Source organism: Ursus arctos, unplaced genomic scaffold (genome assembly GCF_023065955.2).
Source record: "Ursus arctos isolate Adak ecotype North America unplaced genomic scaffold, UrsArc2.0 scaffold_13, whole genome shotgun sequence".
NCBI lineage: Eukaryota > Metazoa > Chordata > Mammalia > Carnivora > Ursidae > Ursus > Ursus arctos.
Window position 1 is genome coordinate 42,405,080 of NW_026622797.1, and position 20,377 is coordinate 42,425,456.

A 20,377-nucleotide genomic window follows, 5' to 3' on the forward strand; every position below is an offset into this window, starting at 1 on the left:
TTTATAAATCTATTAAACCTATTCTTCAGTCTTTTCTCAGTTTTTCTCATCATGAAATTCACAACCTCAGCACTATTGACATTCAAGGGTGGATAATTTTTTGTTCTGGGATTCTGTCCTGTGCATTAAAGGATGCTTAACAGCATTTCTGGCCTCTACCTACTAGATGCCAATAGAACTGCTCCTACCCTCCTCCTCTCCAAAATCAAAAATGTCTATAAACATTTCCAAGTATCTCCTGGGGGAAGAAATCACTCTCAGTTGAGAATCATTGGTTTAATCCATGGAGTGTCATTATTGTACAGACTCTAGACCTAGAATGGATTCTCTGTCTATATTAATTTATAAATTATAAGACTGAGAGGATAATGTCGGAAAGGAACTAAAGATGTACCACAGGAGTTTGTATGAACAGGCACAGAGAAGAATATAGATTTAAAAAACATGTTCATACCACTTTACACCCATTAGGTTGGCTAATATCAAAAAAACAGAAAGCATTGGTGATAATATGGAGAAATTAGAATCCTTGTGTACTGTTGATGGGAATGTAAAGTGGTATAGCCACTATGGAAAACCATATGTTTCCTCAAAAAATTACATCAGTTTGCCTTCTGGGTATGTACCCAAAAGTATTGAAAGCAAAGTCTCAAACAGATGTTTGTACATGACAAATGTTCATAATAACTTTATTCACAGTAGCCAAAAGGTGGAGGCAACCCAAGTTTCCAGTGATGGGTGAATGGATAAAATGTCACATATACATATAATTCAGATGTAAAAAAGAATGAAATTTTGCAACATGGATAAACCTAATACATTGTGCTAAGTGAAATAAGCCAAACACAAAAAGATAAATACCATACAAAGTACCTAGGGTAGTCAGATTCATAGAGACAGAAAGTCAAAATGTGGTTGCTGGAGGCTGACAGCAGAGCTGGAAGGGGAGTTGTTAATGAACATAGAGTTTGTTTTGTAAGATGAAAAGAGTTCTGGTGATTAGTTGAACAACAGTGTGAATGTACTTCACACTGTGGAACTGTACATTTAAATGTGGTAAAGATGGTAAATTTTATGTTATATATATTTTACCACAATTAAAAATAAAATTAAAAAATACCCCCAAATTGAGATCATTTACCTTTCTTTCTCTGTCTTCTAGAAATTTTTTTTTTTTAAGATTTTATTTATTTTAGAGAGTGAGAGAGCGAGCATGGTGGGGAGGGGCAGAGGGAGAAGAGAATCTTAAGCAAACTACACACTGAGTGGAGAGCCTGAGGTGGGGCTCAATCCTAGGACCCTGAGATTATGACCTGAACTGAAACCAAGAGTCAGTTGCTTAACCTACTGCACCACTGAGGTGCCCCAATCTTCTAGAAATTTCTGACCCCATTCTTTTCTGTAATCTCATTCTCCCATTACACACAAAGGAGGAAATAAAGTATTTTTAAGTACACTAAAGTATGCTGTGATTTTAAGGACAAGCCTATTAATAATTGAGAACACTGTAAGAGTTTTTAGTAGGACCACATTTAATATTCTATATATTATGAATTTTCTCCTTAGCTTCAGGTTCTAGAAGAAAAAAATAAGAATTTGCAAGAGACTCTCCTAGATATGGAAAAAAAGCTTGAAGAGATCAAAAAACAGTGTCAAGAAAAAGAGGCACAGCTAATATGCCAGAAAAAGAAAGAAAAGGAGTTGGTAACTACAGTTCAGAGGTAAGAAAACCTTTAATAATTTTTTATGCTTACTTTTGTTATTCATCTCATAAAGCATTTCACTTAAAATGCATTAATTTATAATTATTACTATATTGTTATCTTAAAGATGTACTCTTAAGAACCGTTAAGTATTATGTCATTGAAACAGGTTGTCTCGGCTGTGATTTCAGATCTTAATGCAATATCTTGATATCTTGCCAAAGGTTTTAGATGAAAGTAGTTAAAATCTACCGTACCCCACCCCCCAAACAAAACAACCCACTAATTGAAAACTGAAAGTATTAACACAGTCTGATGGCTTTGTCAAAAAATAAGTACAAATTCTAGATAACAAAGAGGAGCAAATACTCAAACTGAACTCCTTGATGTGATAGATTAAAGTGAAGTAATTGGCTCCCATTTTACCTTACTGCAGAGCAACAGGTATGGCCATTTTGCCAAGTACCTTCCAAGTTTACTCACATACTGTGTCTCATGGTACTCTTCTCTTTTTAATTAATACAGTTAGAATGACAGGAATATCACTTGTTAGTATATTTAGCTAATGTATTTAAGCTGGAAAACTAACACTGGATTCAAAAAACCCAGAGAACTGTTATATATATATATATATCTACATGTACTCTCTGTTTTGTAAAACTTAAACCTTAATAGATGATCAACTATTAATAGATAAAACTATCTAGAAAAATGAGACAATAAAGCAACAAAACTAAATTTAAGAAATACACTCTTCATGCTTTTACCAATTGTGCATAACTCTAATCAAAATCCATCTGATAATTCCATGTTAATATTGCTTTACTACTTTGAAAGTCTTATATATGCCTGGTCTACTTTTTTCCTTAGATTTCAGTACAGAAAACCTCTGATTCTGGGACAATTTAGTCTTCAGGGTTTCTAATCTCAGCTGCAAAAATTCATATACTTTTAACTTTACTTTTATTTTTGCCTTATTTTCTGCTTTCTTGTCTTTAATTTTCCTTTCCGTAACTCCACATCTTATATTTTATTGTATAGTCTCAAAACCGCTTCCTCACCTCCACCTACTCAACCAATATATTCTTTTTCTTTCATCTTAGATGAAATGAGAAGAGGTAATGTATCTGTTCTGTTTTATGGGGCATTTTAATCACAAACTCAAGCTATGCCATTTTATGAATAGAATTGGAAACACCTTGAAAATAATTTTAATGTTTGTTTTGCTCTGTTGTGTGGTTATGCATATTTAATATATTATGCCTTCTCTTTTATTTAGGTTTTTAGAGAACATTGAGCCTAGTACTGTTAATTAGAAAGACTTAGGACAGTGCATTTCAGAATCCATGTTCCATTTCTTTATGTCAATTCTCTCTGAAATGATAGCATCCCAGAAAATTTCTCTTGATTTCAAATAGACGTAAAGGACCAAAGAAGGTCTTCTGTAATTCTTCAGTACTTGTATGGCTCTGGTGTCACTTGACTGTGGAGGTTGGGGTGTTATTTCAGTTTCTTCAGCTATCTGATAAAGTATTCCTTGGTTCCAGAAGAACTTCAGATGTATACGTGACTGTAAATTATATCATTACATTTATCTGTGCCTATATAATATTTCTAAGTTAATTGCTTTATGAATATATAAGGACTTTTGGTATTTAAAAATCAGATTAAAGTTTTCCGTTAGAAATGAAAATGGAAGTAAAATAAGTGGATGGGGGACCCTAGTAATGAAATACTGGATACCTTCGCTATTCAAGAGATTTGTTACTTTTCTAAGTGAGCATGCTTCGTAACGTAAATGAGAATGTGTATGTGAAAGAAGGCTTGTTTGATATTATTTAATGACAGAGTACATTGTTCCCTTCTCATAGCTGGTTCATTTTTTTTTAAGACCTTAATAGTTTTAATATAATTTATTTCTCTTGGAATGTTACAAATACATAAAAGTTGTATCTTGACACTGAATTGAGGGGAAAAAAACTTAGGCTGAAATAGAAATACTGTATTTTTCATTTTTAGACTGAAAAAGCAAATACTTTTATGATAAGTAAAAACATATTACAAAGCAGTACACTGTATTCATAATGCATAAAAAACTTCTCTGGTGCCATTATTTATTAACATATTGGAAGCCCTTATTGTACCACATAAGACTGTTAGTTCTTTATCCAGAATCTAGATATAGCATTTTCCTCCTTCCCCTTCTTCTTCTTCTTCTTCTTCTTCTTCTTCTTCTTCTTCTTCTTCTTCTTCTTCTTTTCTTTTTTGGAAGAGAGAGAAAGCACAGGAAAGCCATAATACTTGAAAGAAGAAAAATAATGAAAATAACAAGAAGTCTGTTTTAGTATTTTGCAGCTCTTGAATATGATTATAAGCTGGAGTAGAACTATTCCTAGGTGTCTTTCTGTTTTGATTTTGGTGTATTGTTACTGGTGTAGTTTCTTTTAACCAAAACATGACTATTCTTTCTTTCTCAAGACAAACACCTTTTAGTCTTTTATTCTTAATGTACCAGAAGGGCTTCCTTTTGTTGTTTCCTCTCCTGCATTGCAACTCTGTGCCATGAATAGCATGAGAAACTGTTAGGTCAAGTAGTAAATAGATTGCTGCTCTTACTAATAAAGGAGAAATGTAATTCTACTGGTTTTAGCAACAACTGTCCTTATAAACAAACTTTTGCTGAGCTCAGAATGAAGGTAAAAGACATGTGTCCTTATTCTTAGATTCCTTAACACAATCATCTTAATCAAGGAACTCTGCATTTGGGGGAGAAGGAAACAACAGGATTTAGATTGCAGAGCTCATATTAGGGTCATGGGGAACTTCATTAAGGCCTAAGGATGTCACACACTAAGCAACTTTTGATTCTGATCTCAGATCTGCCATTTCTGAAAAGATGATCAGATGCCATTGTATTTCTTACTTGTATGAAATATAGGGACTCAAGTGTATTCATGTATAAGCTGTAGGTCTTGATTATTGCTTGATTAAAAAATACTGTCGATCCTTAGAAGGGACTTCATTTATGTTGAAGTCATCTACCAAAATCAGCAGAGAGTGGATTTTCTTTATCTAATTTTCTTCCTAAAATACACAGCTTGCAACAAAAAGTAGAAAGATGCCTTGAGGATGGAATTCGCCTTCCCATGTTAGATGCAAAACAGCTTCAGAATGAAAATGATAACCTGAGAGAACAAAATGAGAATGCTAGTAAGGTCAGTTCATGTCTTTGATAATAAATGTGAAATCTATATTATGTTGGATATGTGTGTACAGATATATAAGTTATAGCTATTTTATATTTTTGCTAATAATAGCTTAGTTTGAACTTTTTATTTGGAAAGAAAGTAACAATTTAAATTTAAATAAATTTTCATAAAAGCCAAACTAAGGAAATTATATTACTTCTTAGCAACACAAAAGGATATCTTTTCCTTCCTAAATTATTCAATGTCTGTTTCAAAGTTATTTTTATAAATTGCATAGAGTTTTATCAAGAACCAGAGGAAGACTTTTGCAGTTTTATGTATGTGTGATCCAAATCATATGTCTATTTAAAGGATACTTGGTATGAATACTTCTGTAAAAAAACAAAAAACCCTGATTTTTAAAAGATAAATTCATTATTTCCTGTGTTTTTGTTTTCTTGAAATATTAGTGCTTTCAAAAAGCAATGGAAAAAATTGTGACTCACACTATTATATTTCCTGTGTTTTAGATAATAGACAGCCAACAAGATGAGATTGAAAGAATGATTGTAGAGATTCAGGTAAGGAATGTTTTGTGCCTATTTTAATTTAGCTGTATGCTGATTTACTCTTAATGGCTGTATAACTTAAAAGATACTAAAGCTTATATGTATTTATATGAAAAGATTAATAGCACTTGAAGTTGTAAATTCTTTAATAGTAATCTTTTACTTTTTTTGAATGAAAACGCTATTTGGTAAATCAAATCTTTTCCTTACCTTGCTCGTTGGGTGTAGTCTACTGCTGAGGATACATTTGGTTAAGGTTATCAGTGATCTACTTATTAAAGACAATGGACTGGGGCGCCTGGGTGGCACAGCGGTTAAGCATCTGCCTTCAGCTCAGGGCGTGATCCCAGCATTATAGGATCGAGCCCCACATCAGGCTCCTCCGCTATGAGCCTGCTTCTTCCTCTCCCACTCCCCCTGCTTGTGTTCCCTCTCTCGCTGGCTATCTCTATCTCTGTCAAATAAATAAATAAAATCTTAAAAAAAAAAAAAAATAAAGACAATGGACTGTTTTTAGCCCATTGTGCTGGCCAACACTTCTCTTCCTCCTAATAATTCTATATATTCTTTGTATATTATCCAAGTATAACATGTTGTTTTGTATTTGTGTTTTTACCTCCTGCTTAGTTTCTTAAGAGGAGAGACTAAGGTAGATCATATGCGTATCTAGAGCTTAGAGTGTCTGATTCATAATGCACAACCAAAATTTGTGGATTAAATGTATTTTCATTTTTTTATTAATTTGCCAGATACTTACTGAGCACCTACATGTATGCCAGGCACTGTTTTGGCACTGGGGATTCGAACAAAGCAAGTCTTTAGCCATTCTGGTGGGATGAAATGGACAAAATGAAAATATAATGTTAAGGAATGTGTACTATTAAAAAGTAGGGTAGAGAGCAATGACAGACAAACAGTGCTTCATTAAATACAGTGGTCATGAAGTTTTTCCTGGAGAAGTAATATTTGAACAGAGATCTGGATGAAGATAACCAAGGGAAGGGCATTCCAGGCAGAGAGCCACCATTGCCCTGAAGGTGCCAGTAAGAAGGCTGCTAGTCTGAAGTGCATGATGGTGAGGTAGAGTGGTGAAAGGCGATGGTGGAAAGCAGCCTGGGGCTAGATTACATAGGGGTAGATGTCTTTGTATTTTATTTTGTGTATGATGGAAAGCCATTGGAATATTTTGCTAATTTTCTTATTTTTGTATATCCTAATTCTGTTACTTCCTAAAAAATGGAAGTAAAAAATAAAAAAGATAAATGGTTTAAGTGTCAGAATTATAGACAGTCTGCTTTGATTGTCTTTTGGGCATATTAAGTGATTCATCATTTTAATCAAATACTAGGCCAGTTCAACAAGCCCGTGGGCCTGCTGTATTGGTTCGCGGAGATTATCCTCTTTAATCTGTATTCCTATAGACATAACTTCAGTTGTTCTGCAAAGCCATTTGAATCACAAAATGGTTAAGTTCCCTTAGCCATCATTATCTGAGTTATTATAGACCATAATAAAAGGAATTTATATTTCACTTGGTAACATTTTCCGAGAAATCATCCAATAAAACGTATCTCAATCCAAATTAAGGACAGTCAACATTGTCCTTTGGCACTGAAATTTTGGTGGGTAAGACTTATAAGATTTTATTAATCTATCACATACTACCTCTCACATTATAGATTATCAGGATATATTTGTATCAATTGAAATGTGCCTTTTTCTTATTTATGGTGACATCTTAATACAATTTACTCTTTACACACCAACCATGTCTTTTAGTCACACCTGAATATGTCATGACCATATGCAAATATGTAGAAGAATATGTAATTTATATGCTATTTTATTCTTTGATTTTAAAATGTTTGAGTAAACATTTTAATTTCAAATTAAACACATAATTTAATTTCAAATTAAACACATAATTTCAAATTAAACACATAAATCCTGTTGTCTTATGTTTTGAAGCAATGGGTATCGAAGTCATTCTGGCCATCTCTCTGGGTCATACATCTAGTTTGCTAACAGAGCAGATAGCAGATGTTGATAACTGGCCAGGTTAGCTATATTTATCAAGATATTATTTGAATAGGAAATTATAGATGGAGACAAATATGCCTTAAATGGTAAGAAAATTTTTTGCTTAATAATTCCTTGTTAAAACGTTTTATTTTTTGGCCCTTCACAGTTAAAAAAGCTAGGTTTTTTATTTGGTTTGTTGTAATGAATATGAAAGATGTGTACTCTGTATAGATCTGAAAATATTGCCTATTCTAAAAAAAAATGGATACTGATTATTTCCCTAGCATTGGAAACCACAGAGAGAATCCTAAAGAGAACACTTTGGGTTGAAAAAGTATTCTCGTTTTGTACTACAGTTAATGGGCTTATTGTCAGGTCGATATACATAATAGAACAGTTCCCTTCAATTACTAATTATTTACCTGTCTAGTTTTTTCCCCTATCTGCTTACATAAGGAATGGCCAGCCTTACTCCTCTGTAGATTATGATGTCCTTTTTATATGCTATAGCTCTGTTTTTAATTTCTTCAAATTCCTTTGCATAGTCAGAACAACACAAAATACCTTATAATGTGTGATAGCAGAGAGCTTTCCAGCCATTTTCTAACATGAGGTATGCATTTTAGCTATCAGTACAGTATTAAATTTATTGTAAAATTCACTGCTATTACCATTTGCATATTCTTTGTTCCTCCACACTGCCAGGAATTTGTTCAATTTTTGAAGGTTTAGTAGACAAAACAAATGTAGTATTATTAGAATTTTCACAGCTTCTTTATGTCCCTGCAAACTATAGAGAAAGCCAGATTTGTTCAAGTTCATTTGGTTGACTTTTGGAGTATTGCATTGTCTTGGGTATAAGCAGGTTATTCTTACAGTTTAAATTTTGTGACATAAGAAAAAAATAAATCATTTTAGGTCCAATTTATAGGAGATAAAAATGACCCATTATTCCAGAGTGAAAGTGCTATATTTAAAATACAACTGTGGCTTACTACCTTTGTACAAGAAATCAAATAAATATATACCTGATTTAGGTCAGGGGCAGATTTATTGGTTTACAACTTTGGAAGTTGGGGAGTTTTCTGCTAGTTATGTTGTATTTGTTGTTGAATGTAGTATGGGGAGTTTTCTACTAGTTATGTTGTATTTGTTGTTGAATGTAGTAAAGTAGTACTTCATGTAAGAGTATACACTGATTTTGAAACCGAGTCCAGTGCTATAAAAATACAGATTTATCTACTGTTTTGTTCACCTGACAAGAAGATATTGTTAACTAGCATGAATAACTTGTTTATTCATTGATCCTTTAGAAATAATGCCTTTGTTTACATTTACAAAACCAGTATAGCTAAACTGGCTTCTCCTACAGGTTTTTCTTCTGTCAGTATACAATATAAAAAGACATTTTGCGATAGAGCATTCCCCATCATTTCCATAAATGTGGCTTCAGTCAGAATGTGAATGAGTTCCTCATTGGGCATTGCCTTCCTTCCTATTTATTCCTTGAAAGCATATTTTAGTTACATAATCCTGTTTCCAGTGAGCTGTTATCATTGTACGTAACCATTATAAGCTTTTGGCAGAGGAGATGCAGAGTAAAAAAGTTTATTAGGTGTACTTGTTTTCCCTAACATATTGAAATTGTTTCCTCATTGAAAGAACTTTTGCATTTAAAGGGACTTTCTCAGTTGACAGCTATCAACGAATGATCATAATGTCATAAATACATAATGATGCTTTAAAGGTCATTAAGGCTGTTCCCTTTTAAAGGCCTGGTTTGAAACCACCAATTTCAAAACTGTAACAGTCTGTCCTATTTATAACACTTCAAGAGAAGATGTTTTCATAGCCTCCGAAGATTTTAACCAGTTTTTAGCAAGTCTCTCTTAAAGCCTTCATCCAGCAGGGTTTCTCAGGAGAAGTAGTGGGAAAACAAATCATAAGCCGGTAGAATGTCTTCTAAGTAGAATTTAACTTTGCTTTAACCTAAATAAATTGATAAAATGTTTTCACATTACTATCGTGTGACGTTTATCTCCTGTTTTTGTTATCTTAGTTTTGTGATGTGTCCTGACATGAAATTCTTTCTGCTTAGTTTTTTTTTTAATTTTTAAAAGTTTTACCTTTGTGAAATTGCTTTATAATGCATGGAAAACTAAAAATATTATCAGAAATTAATACTAATTTTTGAAAAAACCTAGCAGCCAAAAAAAGTCTTCTATCAAAGGAAAAGTAACTTTAAAAATAAGCTTTCTCTCCAGTATTTGTATTTGTAAGAAGTCTTTAATGTACACGGAGGCCTGTTATATATACAATATAGTTGTTGCTTAATTAAAATATTAGAAAGTGTATATAAAAGGTGGATTTAACTTCTGAAAAGTTAGTTCTTTGTGTCTGAGGTGGGGAATTCAGAGGCAGGAAAGGGAGTCAGCTCAGTCGAATCAAGAAAGAATGTTCTGGAGTGTGTTATCTGCCATACGACCAAACCTGTATGAACATTCAAAATATTTGGGGTGCTTTTTAAAATACAAGTTTCTGGGCCCAATTGTGAACCCGGTGGCTCAGTATCTCTGGCATGAAGCTTGAAATATACATTATTAACAAGTTCTGCAGGCAGTTCTTGCTTAGCCTGGCAGTATCCTCATTCTGGAGCCATTAGGAAGTATCATTCACCAAAAGTGGGAATTGACTGAGAAGACTGAGATTTAAGAGAAAAAAAGGGGGAGGAGGTAGTTCTGAGAAACCTGTGTGTGTTCTGGACACATTTAAGCTGTTTTACATTGTGCTGATTTTTAAATAACACCTCTATTGAGATGTAATTCACATACCCAGCAATTCAGCCATTTAAAGTGTACAATTCAGTAATTTTTAGTATACTCAGATATATGGAACTAAGACCATAGTCAATTCCGGAACCTTTTAATCACTTGATAAGCCCCTTACCCTTAGCTATAGCATTCCTTTGAACCCTATTCTCTCCCCATCCCTAAGCGATCACTCATCTACTTCCTGTCTCTACAGATTTGCCTATTCTAGACATCTCATATGAATGTAATCTTTTGTGACTCTTTCTCTGACCACACCAGTAAAACTCCATTAATTGCCAGCTGATTATTCCATTACTTTCAGTGATGCCCTGTGCTATAAATTGCTTCACAGATGTGTTCTGGTTCCTCCGAAGGAGAAACTCCTTAGGTTAATGTTTGAAGTTTTTTTCTGTTCCCAAGAGTGCTTTTCCCAAGTGTCTCTTTCACTTTTTCTCTCTAGGAATCTAGCCAGCCAGTAATGTAACCTATACCTAGCGATGAATCTAACAGTTTCTTCCCAACTGCTTTTTGCCACAACTTCTACTGTTTTTGTTGTTGTTGTTGTTTTTTATAAAGTATAAATTTATTTTAATTTTTTATTTAGATTCAATTTAACGTACACTGTATTATTGGTTTCAGAGGTACAGTTTAGTGATTCATCAGTTGCATACAACACCCAGTGCTCATTACTTCAAGTGCCCTCCTTTTTTTTTTTTTTTTTAAGATTTTATTTATTCATTTGACAGAGAGAGACAGCCAGCGAGAGAGGGAACACAAGCAGGGGGAGTGGGAGAGGAAGAAGCAGGCTCCTAGCGGAGGAACCTGATGTGGGGCTTGATCCCAGAACACTGGGATCAGGCCCTGAGCCGAAGGCAGACGCTTAACGACTGAGCCACCCAGGCGCCCCTCAAGTGCCCTCCTTAATGCCCATCATGCAATTACCCCCCACCCACCTCCCCTCCAGCAACCCTCAGTTTGTTTCCTGTAGTTAAGAGTCTCTTATGGTTTGCCTCCCTCTCTGTTTTCATCTTATTTTATTATCCTTGTCTTCCCCTGTGTTCATCTGTTTTGTTTCTTAAATACCACAGATGAGTGAAATCTTTGGTATTTGTCTTTCTCTGACTGACTTATTTTGCTTAGCATAATACCCTCTAGTTCCATCCACGTCATTACAAATGGCAAGATTTCATTCTTTTTGATGTCTGAGTAGTAGTATTCCATTGTATATATACACCACATCTTCTTTATCCATTCATCTGTCGATGGACATCTGGGGTTTTTCCGTAGTTTGGCTGTTGTTGGACATTGCTGCTATAAACATTGGGGTGCAGGTGCACCTTCAAATCACTATGTTTGTATCCTTTGGGTAAATACCTAGTCGTGCAATTGCTGGGTCGTAGGGTAACTCTTTTTTTAGCTTTTTGAGGAACCTCCATACTGTTTTCCAGAGTGGCTGCACCAGCTTGCATTCCTAACAGTGTAAGAGGGTTCCCCTTTCTCCACATCCTCACCAACATCTGTTGCTTCCTGAGTTGTTAATTTTAGCCATTCTGACTAGTGTGAGGTGGTATCTCGTTGTGGTTTTGATTTGTATTTCCCTGATGCCAAGTGATGTTAAGCATTTTTTCCATGTGTCTGTTGGCCATCTGTGTGTCTTCTTTGGAGAAATGTCTGTTCATGTCTTCTGCCCATTTCTTGACTGGATTCTTTGGTTTTTTGAGTGTTGAGTTTGATAAGTTCTTTATAGATTTTGGATAGTAGCCCTTTGTCTGATAAGACATTTGCAGATATCTTCTTCCATTCCATAGGCTGCCTTTAGGTTGCCTTTTAGTTTTGTTGACTATTTCCTTTGCTGTGCGAAAGCTTTTTATCTTGATGAAGTCCCAATAGTTCATTTTTGCTTTTGTTTCTTTGCCTTTGGAGATGTGTCTAGCAAGTCATTGTTGCAGCTGAAGTCAAAGAGGTTCTTGCCTGTGTTCTTCTCTAGGATTTTGATGGATTTCTGTCTCACATGTAGGACTTTCATCCATTTTGAGTTTATTTTTGTGTATGGTGTAAGAAAGTGGTCCAGGTTCATTCTTCTGCATGTGGCTATCCAATTTTCCCAACATTTGTTGAAGAGACTGTCTTTTTTCCATTAAATATTCTTCCCTGCTTTGTCGAAGAAGAGTTGACCATAAAGTTCAGGGTCCATTTCTGGGTACTCTGTTCTGTTCCATTGATCTATATGTCTGTTTTTTTTTTCCTAGTACCATACTGTCTTAGTGATTACAGCTTTGTAATAGAGCTTCAAGTCCAGAATTGTGATGCCACCAGCTTTGGTTTTATTTTTCAACATTCCCCTGGTGATTCAGGGTCTTTTCTGATTCTATACAGATTTTAGTATTGTTTGTTCCAGCTCTGTGAAAAATGTTGATGATATTTTGATAGACCTCTACAACTTTTGAGAGTGCCCTAAGGCTTGAACTTCACAGTCTGTTGCAAATGAATTCAGGTCCTTTAGAGAAACATTTAGAGCTCTCTCTTCTGTGACTTGCTTCTCCCCGGGCAAAATCTTTGAGCCAGGTCAATGAGGTGGGAACAATGTCAGACTTCTGAGTGACTCTATAGAAGGTAAACATTCAGTGGAAAGAGAGTGGTCCTTATCTCTAGATCTTGGCTTGCTTCTCCCAGTGTAGAATCTCTGCCATTGATGCCAAGGCAAGGGCAATCAGGTCCCCAGTATTCTCTGTGGTGCTGTACCCGAGGTAAAGCTTCCATCCCATGTGGGGGCCTGGGAAAAAGAACGGGGTCCCCATCTTTTGGCTGTACTTGTCTGGAACTTAGCCTGAGGTGCAGGTAGCTGAGGCAGGATAAGAAATGCTGATGTCCTGCCCTTCCTGGGAAGATAGCTTTAAAGCTGGGAGCTGGGGGGAGGGGGAACCCTGTGTTATTGGCTCTCCTAGTCTGGAGTGGAATTTCCATCTTGCTGAGCTATGAGAGCGTAAAGATGGACTGGATTTTGTTTCAAATACCATAGACTTTGCTGTTCTTACTTTTATAGATTTTCTTGAATATAAGTTTATTAATTTTCTGTTTACTCATAGGACCATTTACAGAAACTTTAAATGTGCTCTTCTGAAATTTTCATTGAGGGACCATCCGGGTGGCGCAGGTCATGATCCCAGCATCCTGGGATCGAGTCCCACATCGGGCTCCCTGCTCAGCGGGGAGTCTACTTCTCCCTCTGCCTTTGCCTCGTCCTCCTGTCCATGTTCTCTCTCTCTTAAATAAATACATAAAATCTTTAAAAAATGAATAAATAAAATTTTCACGGAGGAGTGGGTCTGAAGGGCTCTTCATGCTGTCTTGCTGGAAGCAGATTCTCAGGCAGATTGTTTTTAAAGTTGTATCAGGTAGTAAGATGATAGTTAATGTAGAGGAATTTGAGCTGTACATGGTCTTGGATTATTATAAACAGAAACCTAAAAAATAGCAATTTTCATGGTGTTTGCATATTCCTTATATTGTAATCTTAGTTTTTACAAATATTTTGAAAATTCTCCTTTTTATTAATATGCAGAAAGGAAGAAAAGGGATTTAGTATTTCTCCACACTTAGGCTAAAGTGAGAAATGGAGCCCCTGTTAAGCGCAGAGGTATCAGTGATGATGCTGGTGATGATGATATTACTTGTTACAAGAACTGTGCTTCCTGATGATTATTTCTAACCTCAATAGTAAGCTTACAAAGTAAGAAAGAATGTCTTTTCATATATGAAGTAGCCAGGATTTTAAAAGATGTGCCTAAGGTCTCAGCTCAGATTCTAATTCATGTCTGACCTCAGAGTTTGGGTTTTTGGCGTTGCTCCTAGCTGCTTCAAAGTGAAAAATCCCGAGAGAAAGGCAAAAATGCACCAGAGAAGTGTTAGTCTGATCTCTTCCTTGTGTAAGTCTTAGGGGAAAGATTTGTTTTAAGTGTCTTCTCGTGGAATGAAGGATACTTAAACTGGAGCTTGTCAGAAAGCTAGTCTTGCAGAAAGCACTTTGTGTTCAGTTGCCTAGAAATAGAATTTGGAAATTTTGTCTCCAAAGTGAAATTTTTTAGTACATTACACTCTGCAATGTGTAGTATCATTAGCTCCTTGAGATTAAATAAAATGCCTGGTTTTGTTTTCTGATAGATTTATTGAAGAGTTTTGTAACCAGTGCACTAGGCTCTCTAAACAATCCTTATCGAGTTCACTTAGCACAGTGCTTTGCGTATAAAAGAGCCTCAGTAACTATTTTTGAATGAATGAACATAGCCTTTTATTTAAAAACCAAATTAGGTGTTACTTTTTCATTCAATAACCGTTAACGGAGTTTCCACCGTGGGCCAGTCACCCTTTTGGGGGATAACTAATGAACAAAATAGACCAAAAACCTTTGCTCACCGTGCTGAATTTGGAATGGGCTCTTACTATTTTTTTAGCTTTATTGAAGTATAATTGACAAAATTTTAAGATATTTAAAGTGTACATCACAGTGATTTGATATAAGAAAATGGGTTCTTTTTATAAGAACTAGGATGATCAGTAGGGGAAGAAAGGGATAAAGAAAGGGGGGGTAATCAGGGGGAATGAAACATGAGAGACTATGGACTATGAGAAACAAACTGAGGGCCTCAGAGGGGAGGGGGATGGGGGAATGGGATAGGCCAGTGATGGGTAGTAAGGAGGGCACGTATTGCATGGTGCACTGGGTGTTATACACAACTAATGAATCATCGAGCCTTACATCGGAAACCGGGGATGTACTGTATGGTGACTAACATAATAAAATAAAAAATCATTATAAATAAAAAAATAAATAAAAATAAAAATAGATTAAGAAACTCAGGGGCATAAGAAGAAAAAAAACAAAAGAAGCATACAAATGTAATAGAATCACTACCCCACCTCCACAATAAAGGAAAATACATTTACACTTTCAAGAAAAAAAAAAAAAAGAAAATGGGTTCTTTTTAATATTTAGTATAAGAAGAAAAGAATTAGTGATTGTTGCATAAATATTTTGTACCAGGTAAAAGTCATTTAGGCTTTTTGGCTATAAGCAACAGAACCAATTCAATTTAGCCTAAGCAAAAATAGTAGAATCTATTGTGTTATAAGAATGCAGAGATAGTGTGGAACCAATGAGTAGGAATAAAACCTGGCTTCAAGAAACAGGAGGCTTTGTTGTTTCTCTCATTGCAGTGTCTTTCATTCTTTTCTCTGCAGACTCGCTTCCTTTATATTTTAGCTCACATGACAGAATATAGCTGCCCTACAACCCCTAAGCTCTATAGTTCATTTCCAGTCACGCAGAGAGAGACCCATAGAGTCTGGGTACCAGTTCCTCAGGTTTGGTCAAGTGTTCACTCAGCCCAATCCAGTGAGCTGTGCAGGAGGTGCAGAATTCTTACAAATATGACTGCTTATGACTCGTGGTATTTGTGAATAAGCAGATACCACAAATGTCTGCATACACACTGCATAATTTTCACAATACCTTACAAGGTTGGAAATTCTTTCTGATGAATTTGGAACCCTGAAAGGTTGAATAACATACCCATGATTGCACAGCATGTAAGCTGTGGACCCAGAACCTAGTTCTTCTGACTCCAAAATCTTATGCTGTTATCATTAACTGTATACATTTTTTAAACCTGTCAACTTATTTTTTATTCATCTACAATTGACTATAATATTATAGTGTACAATCTAATGATTTGATATTTTATATATTGTGAAATGATCACTGAGTCTAGTTTATACCCATCACCACATAGAGTTTTTCTTCTTGTGATGAGAACTTTTAAGATTTACTCTTTCAGCAATTTTCAGATATACAATACAGAATTAACTGTAGACACCATGCCTGATAGTACATCTCCAGTGCTTGTTTTATAACTGGAAATTTTTACCTTTTGACCCCCCTTCACCCATCCATCCATCCTCCCACCCACCCACCCACCCACCCACCTCTGGCAACCACTAATCTTTTCTCTGTTATTTCTGAGGGTTTTTGTTTGTTTGTTTTGATTTCACAGGTAAGAGAGATTACATGGTATTTGCCTTTCTCTGTCTCATTTAGCATAATGCCCTCAGGGTCCATCCACATTGTTGCAAGTTGCAAGATTTCCTTCTTTTGTATTGCTGAGTACATACTCCACTGGATCTCACTGGGTTGTTGTATTTGGAACTCTTCTTGGTTTCCTGGATCTTGATGTCTGCTTCCTTCCCCAGGTTAGGGAAATTTTCAGCAATTATTTCTTCAGATAAGTTTTCTGCCCCTTTCTCACTCTCCTCCTTCTGGGACTGCTGTAATGCGAATATTGATTTGCTTGGTATTGTTCTTTCAGTTTTAAGCCATCTTCATTCTTTTACTTTTTGCTGCTCTGATTGAATGAGATCTGCCCTGTCTTTGAATTTCTGGAACCATTCTTCTCCATCCAGTCTGCTATAGAACCCATCTATTATGTTTTTCAGTTCAGTTATTATACTCTTCAGCTCTATGACTTCTACTTGGTATTTTCTTTCAGTTTCTATTTAATGAAATTCTCACTTGGTTCATGCATTGTTTTGCTGACCCTTGTGAGCATCAGTATGACCACTAATTTGAACTCCCTTATCTCTGTTTCATTAAGGTCTTTTTTTGAGATTTTATCTTTTTCTTTAGAATATACTCCTCTGTTTTTAATTTTTTTAAATCTTTTGTGTTTGTTTCTATGTATTAGATAAACAGCCCCTTCTTGAAGGAGTGGCCTCATGTAGGAGATGAATTTCCTCAACTACTTTTTAAAAAGGTGTTGAGAGACAGTATCACTACACATCATTCAAAGAATCCATCCCCCATCCCTGCAAAAGAAGAATGTGTTCCCCTTGCTAATACTTTCTAGATGCCATTATTACCTTACCTGTTAAGTGTGCATGTTCTTTATTGCTATTTCTAATGCTAGTAGCACTTTTATCTTACCTTTTATTATAGTTACATTATTTCAAGAAGTGTATTTATATTAATAGGATCATAACAGTATGAAACCTTTTAACTGTTCTCAGTAATAAATTCAAAGTGATTGACTTATACCTTGTTTTCTAGATCATTGAAATATGCACAATTAAATTTTAATGAAAAAAATTTCAAAAGAATTTTCTTTTTAAAGTTTTGTGTAGGGGCGCCTGGGTGGCTCAGTCGTTAAATGTCTGCCTTTGGCTCAGGTCATGATCCCAGCGTTCTGGGATTGAGCCCGCATCGGGCTCCCTGCTCAGCAGGAAGCCTGCTTCTCCCTCTCCCACTCCCCCTGTTTGTGTTCCCTCTCTCACTGGCTGTCTCTCTCTCTCTCTGTCAAATAAATAAGTAAAATCTAAAAAAAAAAAAAAGATAAAAAAAAGTTAAGTTGTATGTAGTTGTTCTTTTGTTTGATTTGTTTAACTAGACACAATAAATTTAACACCTGTAGCACAAATCCTATTATAATAAAGATATAGGTAGGTTAGTAATCTACTATATAAAAATTGGAGAAAATACCTTATTATTAGAAGCTCTTCTATCTTATAATTTAGGGATAAGTTTAATTTCATTTGTGATTTTTATAAATTTATTTTGAAGACATGTAAAATGTTTTCAAACAATTGTATCATATTTCAAAAAAGGGGTTTGTTTCTTTCCTAGAATTCTTTACTGGTACTTGTCATAGCGATCTTACCCAGTCTCATGGTTTTATATATAATATGTGTGCTCACTCCTCCCTAACTCTTCCGGCTCATCGTTTTCCTCTGACCTTACAACTTGTATATCCAGCTGTCTACTCAACAGCACCACTTGATAATATCAGACATAATATGTCCAAATTCAATTTCTTACCCTCCCCAAACAGAAATAGTAAAACCTGCTCTATCCTCCATGTTTCCGTCTTTATTAATGGCAAATCTGTCCTTCCATTTGCTCAGTCCAGGAATGTTAGACTTATCCTTGACTTCTCTTCTGCCTCACATTTGTGAACAAATCTTACTACCTTCAAAATATATCTGGCATCTGACTCATTCTCCCGGCCTCTGTTATGTTTCTACCCTGGTCCATCCCATCTTTATTCTTTATATGGATGATTTCTGCCTGCTTCCATCGTTGCTTGCCTATAGTCTATTCTCATTAGCCTGAGTGACCTATTAAACAAAAACCAGATTATGTCCCTTCTCAGAACCTTTCAGTGGTTCCTCATTTTTTCCAAAGTAAAAATCAGAAGTTTTTACACTGGCTCATGAGGCCTTACACAATCTGTTCTCTATACCGCCTGCCTTCTCTGACTTCATCTTTTTCTATTTTCTGCCACCCTGGCTCTCTTGCTTTTTCTCAAACACAGAAGACACCATCTGCCTCAGAACCTTTGCACTGACTGAAACACTCTGTAGATATCTTATGAGACGTGATCTTTCACCTCCTTCAAGCCATTGCTCAAATGTCACCTTTTTCCATGAGCTTGTACTCTACCCCATTTGAGATCTTAGCCCCTTCTCCTTTACCATGCTCTATTTGTTCTCTAATATGTAATACTGTGTAACTTACGTATTTATTATATTTTCCTTGATCTTTTACCTCCTAGTAAAAGTTATGAAAGGGCCAGCAGTTTTGACTTTTTTTCACTGATACATTATCCAGTGCACTTACTGTGCTTGGCTGTAATTTTTGGTGAATGAATAATTGCATGAAAGAATGTTTTTATGAAACTCTGTGTGTGCACGCACGCATGCATGTGCATGTATGGGGGTTGTATGAGTTTATATAGAAAAATAACATAAGTTTTCAATCAAAATATTTTCTCTTAAATTGGGTTTGTGGAGTATATAATTGTTGGCTAAGGCACATCTGTCTTTCCTTCATTTGAGCTTTTTTGTATATGGGACAAAAGACAGCAATTTCTAGATATTTAGATCAAAGCAACAGATGTTTTTAAAACCATTTTTCAACTTCAAGAATGATTGTGATAAGTATCTGTAGGTTAGTAAGTTAGAATTTTTTATAAAAACATGATTATTAACTGGAAATTTAAAGAGATAGACATCTGAAAAGTGAAGTCTTTAATTTTAGTAATCCCATTCTAAGCTTAGTAGAAATTTTCCTTTCTCTTTTTTTCTTAAACTCTAAACATAGGCTTTTTCATGCACTTTAGAATAAAGAAATAATCTTTTAGGTGGAATGTTGTGTCAGCCATAAAAACTATGGTACGCATACCCTCGTATTATTCTAGAAATTGTAGAGCATGTGGTACTTTTAGGATAAGCTTACCTGTGAACTCCTTCCCTTATCAAAGGACTATTTGGTACATACCCTTATAGCCAACCAACTTAACATCTTAAGCTTGATATATTTCCCAAATCCAAATCCAAGTTTTTTCTTATGACAAACAGCACTACTGCCAAACATTTCTGATTTATTCTGATGGAGAAAATTGCCTGTTTCTTCACTGATTTAAATTTAGTCTTATATATGAACATTTGCTAGCTAATTATTAGTCACATTCATTATGACTCTTAATTGGTAAAAACATAAAACACTAGAATTTTCTAAAGAATTATATTACCGCATTGTGAAAATACCTCTCAGGGTCAATTTTCATTGTTAAAATGTTAGATTTAGAGTAGTTAATCTGTGGTGCCTTTCTTCCACAGTTCTGATAAGATAAACAGTCACAAATGTTAAGAAGATTTAGGATGAATTCTGGATTCCAAATGATCATGTTGTGCCAGTATGCATAGATCTTCAACTAGATAAATAAATCCCTATATATCCTTTAGTCAAATAGGTTTTTGATTCATTCACATGCAGGTACAAAGGAATTTCAGAATCCAGAAATGTACATACTCAGAAAGTCCATGTGACTTTGTGCTGTGAGATTAACTTTTGTGGAATATAAAGTTTATCCTGGAAGGAAATATGTACTTGTTATAGAGCTTAATTCATTTGTATCCAACTTGTGAGTTATTAAATTTAAAGTTTTTTTATAGAGTTTAGCAAACAAATGCAAGAGCGACGTGGTTGAATATCTGTTTCTGAGAAAACTGCTTTGTATTTATAGTCTTATCTCAAT

General features: G+C 35.1%; 1 protein-coding gene across 3 annotated transcripts in view; it reads left to right on the plus strand.

Moving 5' to 3' along the window:
- The window catches only part of CEP85L (centrosomal protein 85 like), a 161,300-nt gene that overhangs the window by 127,736 nt on the left and 13,187 nt on the right, over positions 1-20,377 (plus strand). For all 3 annotated transcript variants that reach the window (XM_048226184.2, XM_026504696.4, XM_044386278.3), the window contains 3 exons: positions 1,567-1,721; positions 4,801-4,918; positions 5,422-5,472. In XM_048226184.2, the coding sequence (XP_048082141.1) occupies positions 1,567-1,721; positions 4,801-4,918; positions 5,422-5,472 (324 nt within the window). The remainder of the gene's footprint in view (positions 1-1,566; positions 1,722-4,800; positions 4,919-5,421; positions 5,473-20,377) is intronic.